The 11129-nt window shown below is 34.1% G+C and overlaps 2 protein-coding genes across 2 annotated transcripts; both read left to right on the top strand.

Moving 5' to 3' along the window:
* Window positions 1-2347: 2347 nt before the first annotated feature.
* Window positions 2348-6410, top strand: sh3bgrl3 (SH3 domain binding glutamate-rich protein like 3). The gene is made up of 3 exons (XM_055220276.2): window positions 2348-2485; window positions 3599-3766; window positions 4792-6410. The coding sequence occupies exons 1-3, from the start codon at window positions 2441-2443 to the stop codon at window positions 4855-4857; spliced, it is 279 nt and encodes a 92-aa protein (XP_055076251.1). The 5' UTR covers window positions 2348-2440; the 3' UTR covers window positions 4858-6410.
* A 1344-nt stretch (window positions 6411-7754) lies between these two features.
* Window positions 7755-11020, top strand: trnau1apa (tRNA selenocysteine 1 associated protein 1a). Its single transcript, XM_055220270.2, has 9 exons — window positions 7755-8026; window positions 8167-8264; window positions 8343-8442; window positions 8524-8576; window positions 8797-8928; window positions 9006-9125; window positions 9406-9574; window positions 9711-9744; window positions 10589-11020. Exons 1-9 carry the CDS (start codon window positions 8003-8005, stop codon window positions 10765-10767), a joined length of 909 nt encoding a protein of 302 aa, XP_055076245.2. The 5' UTR covers window positions 7755-8002; the 3' UTR covers window positions 10768-11020.
* The last annotated feature ends 109 nt before the right edge of the window (window positions 11021-11129 follow it).

Below are 11129 nucleotides of genomic sequence, written 5' to 3'. Positions count from 1 at the left end.
AATACCTTTTTTTTCTACAATAATAAGCATTGTTGCATGAAAAATAATTAAATAATCCACCCTTAGTCAACAGTAAAGTATTAACAAATTGTCTCTCTTCACAGTCCACCCCCAAATCAGACAGTGTGTGTATCCAAAGTGTAAAACAGCAAAAAGGTTCAGAGAAAATACATTAGATTGCATTTGTTAACTTCTTACACCCGACCATGGACCTCACCAATTTTCAATACCTGGCTAATATAGTCATGATATAATGTGCAATGCAGGAATTCAAGTTTTTCTGGTAAAAGATGGAAAACATGTACCATGCAATGTGAGCAGAATAACAGGAAACAGATTGTTAGCAGTTTCCTAGAAATTTTTGATTCAGCATTTCAGATAAATGCTTGGATTGGACCACACTCTCTACTGCCAACACACAGATAAAGCTTATCTGAAAAAGTCAACAAACTTCCCCTATTTATAATTGTTTCTGTGGAGTTTTTGGATTGCAAAACTACAGAGGGATTTGCATCAACACATTATACCCACTGGGCTCTATTAACTGTTTCATTCAAGGTCATAATAAATGTATTTACTATTTATATTATTTGTTTACAGTTTAAAAAATATTAACAGCTGTAAAATGGCTTATTTATTTCATTTATTTTTCTATTTTGTGTTTTGTATGGGCATGTGAAACATCAGGGGCGTGCAGTCCATAAACTGTGAGTCATTCAAATCGGATATGCACAAAAATCTGATTTAAACTGACAGCATACACTGTCTTACAGGTACTTGTGAAGGTCTCAACAAGTAAATATAGTCTACTTTTAATAAAAGGTCAACAATATTATAACTAATTTTAACTGTGTTGCTTGTGTTATTAAAATGTAAGCAATTGAGTAAAGCGAACTGGAGGGTTTTGCACATAACAAAGAAATCCAGTGTACTGTATACAGTCTGCAACGGGCACAGTTTGACATGTGATGCCACTCATACCCGGTTAAAAAATGTAATCCTTCGCTACTGTATTGCTAGAGTCCTACATTGTTGTCACATGACCTCATTATGCTGCGTATTTAATTTGGCGAGTGGCATTCAACTATCTTTTTAATTTCTCTTATTTGAGCATACTGACCTAATTTTTGGTTGTCAAAATGTTCTCCTGACGTTAGTTTGTAGTTTCCAAAACGTTATTTTTCAAGGTTTGTTTTTGGTTAGCCAGGAAAGTTTATTCCTTTACAAGTATAACGTTATTTTAGGTTAGTAACTAACGTTAGTCTAACCGTTAGTCTAACGTTAGGCTAAAACATGACACATAAAAAACATTAGAGAACGTAATGTAAAAGTTTTTTTTTCAGTTATTTTTTAAAATGCAATGTTATGGGAACATTTTTATGGTTTCAAAAATAACCATTGGAGAATGTTATGCAAGTTATTTTTGGGTTATTTAATAATACCACCCTGCAACGTTATATGAGAAAATTTTATGGTTAATAAAACCCTTGTCAAAAAATCCAAAAGGATTCCAATAAGAATCCTGTACAGGAATCCAATTAAAATGTCCAGCATATTTTGGAATGTTCCTTTAGGATTCCGTTAGGATTGTCTTATAAATATCCTAATTATGGGAACGTTATCTTATGGTTGCAAAAAATATAACCTAAAAAGAACGTGCTCAGAACGTTATTATTTGGTTTCCAAAAAATAACCAACAGGGAACCAAAAACTAACATTAGGGGAACGTTCTGTGTTTGACAGCGTCTTCATAAAGTTTGGTGGATTTAATGTGCATACAACTGTATTGTACTATTTATATTCTTATAAATGTATTTTTTAGGGTTGGGCATAGATTAATCTAGAATAATCTCATACAAAATAAAAGTTATTTTTTGCACAATATATGAGTTTGTAATGTGTGTAAATATTATGTATATTTAAACACACAAACACACACACACACACACACACACACACACATATATACATATATATATATATGTAAGTTTCTTAAATACATACATGAATGTGTGTGTATTTATACATAATAATTACACACAGCACAAACTCATATGTTATGCAAAAAAATTACTTTTATTTTGTATCAGATTATTCTAGATTAATCTATGCCCAGCTCTAGTATTTTTAGTGTTTATTTAAAACCTAAGTTTACAGAATATTACTTATTTGACAGCAATTACTTAAACGTGCAATCTTTTGTAAGTATCAATATTATTATACTTTTGCGAATCGGGATAAGGAGACGCTAGGGGTAAGTTAATTTTAAACAAAAGGTTCCTTGTTGCAGCACTGAGCAAATAGCAGTTCCTTATGCAAAAATAAGTGACTGTCTCTTTAAATGTGTGCATAGCGGTCTCAACGGTGAGCTGCAAGAACAAGAGAACAGGGAACTGCTCGCGTTCATATTCACGAAGAGACATTACGAACATCATCCATCATGGGCATCAAACTCTACTACACCACCGTTACTGCATCAAGGGAGGTGAGAATAAACCATTTCAACTTAAAATTAAAGCGTAGCATCTGAACACTGCCCGATGAAATACATGTGAAATGGAGGATTATGCTTGAGGACACACCCAACTGCTCTCTTAACATCACAGCTAAGTTAACTGGATTTAAGCAACAAGAACGCTCATAGATGCATAACTGTGACATTGTTGTAGCAATCGCTTACAGCGGGTGTTGTAGTTGTTTAGCAAGACGCAGTTTTAATCATCGAGTGAGAGAGAAAAACTCGCATTAACTTACATCGAGAGCGGAAGTCATGTTGTCTCTTTTTTGCCTTTCCTGTTAAAATAAATGTAATTGCACTCGCACCCGTGCTGCTATGGTTAACTTTATATAAATGCTTTGGCATGCAAGCTCATATCTGGCATAAAACTAGTAAGGTTACGCGTCAGTTGAGCAACAGTGTTTATTCGAGTTGCTGCATGTTTCAGATGCCTTGATGCTGTGAATCAGCAGACCAGAAGTTCATGCGCTAGCAGCAGAATTGGATTGGGTTTAATAAGTAACAATTATCAATATTAAGTGAGCTTCTAGAAACTTTGTTAATTTAATTTACCTTTTATTGCCTTAATGTTCATTGCTAAGTTAATTTAGTGTGCATTAGTTTTTAACAGACTTTCCAAAAGTTGCTTTCTGCAGAACTTCCTGTTACAGTCCTCTCATTATTAATCATCAACTCACAACTTTATGGTGAACTACTCACTTTTAAAGTCAAAGTACACCTTTTTAATTTGAACCCATAATATTTGACTTTATATGGTGATGTGGCATGTGTGCTATTTTTATCTGTATTAAATACATTTCCTATATGACTAATGCATAAGAACATCCTCCACAATGTTATCACATCATCATGGGCCTTTTCAGGAAGTTAAATAAATGGAAAATTACTGTAAAGGTTTTGTCACAATTGTCTTTTGTAATGTTTTTATTAGGCTTAATCATTAGACCTTTGTCCTCTCTCCATTTAAAGCGGTAGTTATAAAGGGAACTATATCTTTCTGTTTATATCCACAATAATGACCTGGGAAAGAGACTTGTGCAGCTTCTTGTGCTTGACCTTAGAGATTTGCTTGTTTTTCAGGTGAAGTCTCAGCAGGCTGAGGTGATGCGTATTCTGGACAGTAAGAGCATCAAGTACGAGTTGATTGACATCTCGGTGGGCGGTGCAGTTCGGGATGAAATGAGGAGTAAATCGGGTAACCCCACGGCAATCCCGCCTCAAATATTCAATGAGGACCAGTATTGTGGGGTAAGGAGAACCTTTTAGGAGAGTTTACCTTTGAAACTTTACCTAGACTGTAAAAATAATAATAATAATAATAAAAATAATAAGATTTTCATGATATGTCCCCTTTAAACATTAGTGAAAACATAATGCAAGTATTTACAAAGTTACTGAAAAAATATCAAAGCTTTGTGTGAAAAACAAGTTTAATTCAATTTAGTATTTACTAAATTTCATGCACCTCTTGTATATTGTACTCTGTCCTGTATATATTCAGACTGACACATTGTGTTATGAGAACAAATTTATTTGTTCATGACATGAAAACGATTAGAGATTCCTATGTTGCATTAATGGGGTCATGAAATGAGGAATCAATATAAGAGAGAGTTTATAACCTGAAGATTAATTTATGCTTCCTTTAATGATGAAATCTTTTATCGTTGTGCCTGTGAGATTGTTTGGGTGTCTGTGACATGAATTATATACAATGGGCCTAATTTATTAACCTAACATGCAAACAATGACAGATCCGTGTGTAAATATGTTATGACGGTGTAATTTGAATATTACACCCATATACAGTAAAAAAGCCTGGAGTTTACAACATGAAGAAACGTAACCCGACCACGCAGAGGAGATTCTCCATGAATACCGAACTTTAACCTTTTGAGTATGAATGAAAAAAATAAAAGTCGAAAAATGCAGTTTGTAGCAAGAATACTAAAGAGAAATTGATCTTACACCAAAAACACCTGTTAACCTTGTAATTTCAAACAATTAAACAATTACCATAATTATAATATAATGATTTAATGTAAGAAAATACTTGTGATGCCCACATGAACAATACTGTGGTATAGTTCAGTCATTTCACTTTAATGGCAATGAAAAGTTTCAAAGTCAGTAATTGAAATGCTTTATTTTTATGAACTTTTTTTTATGAATTGAAAAATTCAATAACAAACCTAAAACCACATAGATATTCTTACTGAACTAATATGGTGTGTATGTGTGTGTGTGTCTGTGTTTGCTGTCCTTTGTTTTAGAACTACGAAATGTTTTCTGATGCCGTGGAGGACGACACAGTGGAACAGTTTCTAAAGATTGCATAAAAGCCAAACCTGGTAGCATCCGACACCTTCTTCCTTTCCCCGTACACGTTACCAAAGGGAGGCCTACCTGTTGCCCTCTGCTCTGCTGGTGGTACCTGCCTTCATATGTATCGCTGCCATGCCACATGCCAAACACAATCAACCGAAAAGCACACACCCACCCTGTTTACCCCTAATCATTTTAGACACGGTCACACATATTTGCTTTTGTTTAAATTGTCCTGTTTTTGTATTCGCATAGATGCATAAAAGCCACTATTTTAGTCTTAATTTTGTTTGCATCTGAGAACTTTGATGTAATTAGGTCAACTAATCTGGGTCGTAACCTCATGTTTATTCCAGATTGAACTAATCCACAGTCCAAGAATTTCAAGGACCAAAAAAACAAAAACTAAAGGTTTTATTGACCTTTACATTCCCATCCTTAGTACTGATAAAATGGTTAATTGTTGGTGGGCTGAGATTTAATTGGTGTGTTGGTACCTTTAAAACATCAGCTCTTAATTTTCATCATAATGTGAATAAGTTATAATAGATTTTATATCAGGCACACTGCATTGCATTGTTTTGTTTAGCAGTGTTCAAGCCACAGGTATTCTGTTTGAAAAAGGTTTGCATTAAACATTCATAGATTCAGGAAATGAAAGTGTTTCGTTGCATATAACTGTGCCAATACATTTCTGTACAGATGTGTTCTCCATATGAGCATATTCGTCTTGTCTTTTGATGGAAAAATGATACAGCAGTCTACAGTGTCCAGGTCACATTTCACTCTGGGATCAAAAGAAAAATATATGATTGGATAAAGAAAATGAAGCAGTATTTAAGATCAGTAATATCATTTGCATTGTGACATAATTTCCATGTCACTTCAGCCCCGCCCACTCCAGTTCTCATTAACATAAGACATCAAAATGTTTTACATACAAGATTATTTGGTAACTGTAATTATTGTCAGTGGTTGAGGTTTGGGCTTTAATTTTAGGCTGATCTAAAGACAATAATTCCAGTAATAGTTATTTTGTCGCTGCTTAATTTACCCTAAACTCACTTAATGCAATGCATGTTTCTTTACTATGCAGTTTATGCAGACCTTTTATTCTAGTAATTATCTAAATGTTGTTGTTGTTGTTTCCATGATTAACAATGTACATGCACACATCATTGCATCAAGCATTGACTGCCATCATTGGGAGTTCATTGGCCATTGTAGCATTGACATTTGAAGCAATTATCCTCTGACACATTGTGTTGGTCATATTGGTACTAATTTATGTACTTGGAACAGTCTTAAGTCATGGTGTTTAACCTGGCATCTGTAATGTTTGCTGCTCACAGTCTTAAAGTCATCTAACTTTAGTGTCAGATTTAATAGCAGCTATTGGCCAAGTTCAAGAATGTGGGATCTGACATAGACAGTTGGTTTTGTAAGTGATTGTGAATTTTCCTCTTTCATTGTTTGTAATGATTCTTGTGATATCTGTGCTGTACGGCTTTGCTTTAGGACCAACGCCCTTTTTTGGCCAAACAATAAAAACAATTAGGGAAAGAAATGTTGTTGTCTTCCAAGAAGATGGTGAAATTGTGATGTGTGGGTCAAATAAAAGTGCAAAAAGAATTAAACTTATTCCTTTATTAAAGAATGGAATATTACTGTTATTAAACATTTAGATTTATTTTTCACACAATTTTCCAAAAGAAAAAGTATTACAATTTATACATAAAAGCATGTAAAGCCACACATAGAGACGGGATATTGACACATGATGAGGGAGCTTTACTGAATTATTCATACCTACTATCACTTCTGGACTTTCACTGGAGTGACATCAAGTCATCTGAATTACACTATCAGAATGGCTCTTAAATAAACATGTCTTACATAAAATATGAAATAACATTCAAATGGAAAACATATAGTTTACTAAAAATATGCTGTAAACATTTTTTGATAAGGTTTTCTTTTTTATCCATATTAACAATGCTTTTTCATAACAGAATTTGAAATTTTCCCAATTATTCCTTAAATATAAATTTATATTAATAAAGCAATAAATGGTTGATAAATGGAAAATGTCGGTATAAGGTCAAGAATAAACCAATTTAATCTGAGCTTTCTGCTTTTTTGTGTCAAACTTTGCCAAAACTCTTTACACAGTTATTGTCAGGTTTACAAAAATGTCTCTTTAACATAAAGTGTTTATACATTTATTTCTCCCGTCGTGTTTAAATGGTTTTTAAAAAAGTCAAATGTAAAATGCCGTGGAGTGCGGCAGAGATAAAACTGACCTGGAAGTAAAATTCGTCTTTTTATATTTCTAGAAAACGCATTTACACTTCAGATTTCATACGATTTTTATTCATCTGTGAAGAATAACTTGTTAGAAAAAAACGTGTTAGTGTCATAAATCTTTTTTGCGATAATCCAAAAGGAATGAGCTTTAAGCAAGGGAACCAGTGTCTTGTTCACTTCCGGGTTGGCCTACAAAAATACGTCATCTTTGCGGCACATCCTTAAAAGTAGTTTTATTCTTTATTTTTTAAATAGAGAAAGATTACGACCAAATTAACCTATTGTTAATCTTTTTAATTATTATTATGGGGAAATACCATATACATAAACAAAAAAGTGGGCTAAACAAAATTTTTGTTTACTACTTGGTTGAAAAATAATAATAATTATTATTTAAATAATAAATAACGTAAAGCTTTTACTTTATGACCGCATGTCTTTTTCTTTCTCTTTTTTCTTTTCTTTTATTTTGTTTATGTTTTGTTCAATATATTTTTCTATTTTGTATGCTGCGATGATTATTGTCATGTTAGTGGCAATGTAACTGCCAGTTAAATAAAGGAAAACAATCTTTAAAAGTAGTTAAAGTATTGAAGAAGTTAATTCATTCTTTTAAAAAAATAACTGAGTTCATTTTATTTTTAGCGCCCAACAGTGAGAACTTCACAGTAAACACTTGTGATTCTTGCCTCTTGGTGGCGCTGTTGGACAGCAGAGTTATCTATAAACACTGACACGTGTTCATTCTTTAAACCGACTTTACATCCAAAACACCAATAAGGAAATCCCGGTTTGTAACTTACTTTAAAACATCAAAACTTCAAATTTATTCAGAGAACACATGAAGATAAAATGAGTAGCCTCTGGATGGGCAACGTGAGTGAAAAATAGCAGCAAAGTTGTTGTTGATATTATAATCAACTTGCTTTATTATGTGTACCAGCACCTTTTGAATCCCTTTCCTACACGGCATGTGTCAGAGAACATGGCAGTAATAAATGTGTCTGTGTTGATAGCTGGAGCCCTACATGACTGAAGAGTTTATATCCAGAGCTTTTGCTCAAATGGGAGAAACTGTGCTGAGAGTCAGAATAATCCGAGACAAAGTAACAGGGTGAGGGATATCTGCCTGTCTGTCTGTTTTATCTGTACATTAGCTAATTTAGTTTATAAATGTTAATCATCTCTGCAGAAAACCCGCAGGTTATGGTTTTGTGGATCTGGTGGACGAGACGGCGGTAGAGAGATGCCTTCGCAAAGTGAATGGAAAATCTTTACCTGGTGCTACTCCTGTAATCATTCACAACATTTTACTGCATTCATACAGTTTGACTTTGCTGACAGAATCTCTTAGATTTTTGCACTCTTTTCAGTCTAAAAGGTTCAAGTTGAGTCGGGCCAATTACGGGAAGCACGGGGAAAGTCGGTGAGAAATGCTTTGTAAAATCATAGTAGTATTTTGATTTTGTCCATATCTTCAGTTGATTGTTTCAAACTAGTGTGAGTCAGGAATACTGCATTAGGTTACAGACAATTCAGGCCAAGTAAATAAAAAGATTTGGAGAGGAGCATTGTGTTTTGGCCCATGAGGTTCTGTGCAGTCAGCAATCCATCAAACTTGTTCTTATCACCGCTGTCTTCTGCAGTTCCACTTTCTCTCTTTTTGTGTCGGATCTCACAGCAGACGTGGATGATGGTATGCTGTACGAGTTTTTTCATTATCATTTCTCATCGTGTTGCGGTGGGAAGATCATTCGGGACGGCGATGGCTACTCAAAGTGAGATCTGACTATAGAGCTCCAGCACACGGCCTTTCATTTCCATACATTTCCATTTCTAAATGGTTTGTTTGTAGGTGCTGCGGGTTTGTGAGTTTTGAGAGTGAGAGAGATCAGAGACGGGCCTTGGCAGACCTCCAGGGCGCTGTTGGACTTGGGAAAAAAACATTACGCCTCAGTTTGGCTACAAACAAACTGTGAGTCTAAGTTATGTGGTGAGGGCTGATGTGTTACATCAGGCTGGTTGCGTTTGTTTTTCTTTCCCTTTCTCTATGGATACTAACTTTGCTTTCAATTATGCATGAAAGGTAGCATAACTTTGTGTACAGTAAAAGAAGAACATTACCAAAAAGTCACCTTCTTGATAAAGGTCTTATTTAAATTACATTAATCTCTATATTTAATTCATTCATAATTGTCACAATACTGTTTTCCCAAAACTTTAACAATAATCTGTCTAATCCTTCTCTCCATTAGGAAGAAAGTGTCTACAGAGAGACAGAATTGGCAATTCCATGCAGAAAACGGCAACAGCCATAACTTATATCTAAACCAGTATTATTACCCACAGTACCTCAACCATTCCTCTACATATGACTGGAACCATGATATAAACTACATCAACTACTCTCAGAACATCACACAGGTAAATATCATCTCAATTATGCAGTGTTTTCTTTTATCAGTTGACATTAATTTGGATTCATGAGTTTATCTGCAGGTTCTGATATAAATGTATCCAATATAACGTTTTATTTTTAATTTGAAATAATCTTCCACAGGATTATGAAGAGATGGAAGATGATCACCTAGAGTGTAAGTTCACCTTTTTATATTAGGTCAGCCTGTCTGGTGTAGTTCATGAATGTTATTTTTCTCTTAAATGTGCATTTGGTAAGCCTCTCCTAAAGAAATAAATAGTACTTTTTAATAGTATGTTTTTAATCATATATATATATTCAAACCCTAAACATTTAATTCCTCCAGAAAACAGTGTGAAGCGCACTTGAGAGTTTACATTTATTTCAGACAGAAATCTTTTGGATTAGATTATTGCGAGATTGGGACAAATAATGAACAATATCGCTCTGTGTCAGCACAGCACTAGCATTTTAAATTTATGTAGTATCATAATTGGAATAAAAAACTAGGGGTTTCCCTAATTTATATTTCAGTGCTTTATAGGGTGTCCTTTAATGCTTATATTAGGTCTGAGACCACCCCAGCCCCCTCTCAATTCAAATACTGATACTCACATAAAAATCATTTAAACACTTTGGGGAGGTTCTCCAGACAGGGCTTATGTCTAGTCCCTGACTAAAATTCATGTTTGAGATGTCTTATCTGAAACAGCTTGCATTGAGTGTCATTGTTTTGTCTCAATATGGACACCAGTAATGTTTTCTTTAAGGTGTGTTTGTAAAAACTACTTAAATGTCCTAATATAACTAGGCCTAATCCTGGATTAATCTAAACCCTGTTCTGGAAACCACTCATTTAGGTTTCATTTTCACAAATGTACGGTACATAAGCACAGTTTATGATTGTAGTATATTCTCATTATATTTACCTTTCAGACCTTTGTCAAGAATTGTCAAGTCCAATTAATAAGTTGTCTTACAATACTGTGACAACTGTATGTTGTTTCTCTGTATTGCAGATCCAGACTCGGAACTCAATGTGATGGAGGCAAATCAGAGGTTTATGGAGCAGAGTGAGGAGTTTTACAGCGCTCTGATTGGATGCTTTTTTCAGCCTCCTGAGTCATGGGACGGGGTCACATGTAGTGTAATGTGTTATCTACCAGAGCCAATTTACCAATATGAGGAGATGGACTGAGAATATACATTTGTTTTGATTTAGTATTGGTTTATATACTGTAGCAAAGAATGCATTCTTAACGTAAACAAATGTGAAGATATATAAAATATAAAGCATTGATATTAGTAGAATGCAGCATATGTATTGCTGAATATCAGTTTATTATTATGTTGCTGTTGCTGTGGATATTCAGTTCACATTAATTTGTGTTTGTTAGTATTTTGTGTTCTTTTTATGGAAAGCATACAGTAAACAAAAGTTTATGTTCAAACTGATGGGCCCATTGCATTTCAAATGGAAAGAGACATTGTGATTAATAGGTGTTCATTTTAAACGTTTTTATCTCGTTTTATTTAAAACAGGGTTACTATTAATTTCAC

This window comes from Misgurnus anguillicaudatus, chromosome 20, assembly GCF_027580225.2.
Source record: "Misgurnus anguillicaudatus chromosome 20, ASM2758022v2, whole genome shotgun sequence".
NCBI classification, from domain to species: domain Eukaryota; kingdom Metazoa; phylum Chordata; class Actinopteri; order Cypriniformes; family Cobitidae; genus Misgurnus; species Misgurnus anguillicaudatus.
The sequence above is the reverse complement of the archived record's forward strand: the minus strand, read 5'-3'. Positions and strand labels throughout refer to the sequence as shown.

Coding starts and splice junctions, on each gene's coding strand:
- sh3bgrl3 (XM_055220276.2), top strand. CDS start 2,441: ATGGGCATCAAACTCTACTACACCACCGTTACTGCATCAAGGGAG. Junction 2,486..3,598: donor CCGTTACTGCATCAAGGGAG/GTGAGAATAAAC, acceptor CTTGTTTTTCAG/GTGAAGTCTCAGCAGGCTGA. Junction 3,767..4,791: donor ATGAGGACCAGTATTGTGGG/GTAAGGAGAACC, acceptor CCTTTGTTTTAG/AACTACGAAATGTTTTCTGA.
- trnau1apa (XM_055220270.2), top strand. CDS start 8,003: ATGAGTAGCCTCTGGATGGGCAAC. Junction 8,443..8,523: donor CTTTACCTGGTGCTACTCCT/GTAATCATTCAC, acceptor CACTCTTTTCAG/TCTAAAAGGTTCAAGTTGAG. Junction 8,577..8,796: donor GGGAAGCACGGGGAAAGTCG/GTGAGAAATGCT, acceptor TGTCTTCTGCAG/TTCCACTTTCTCTCTTTTTG.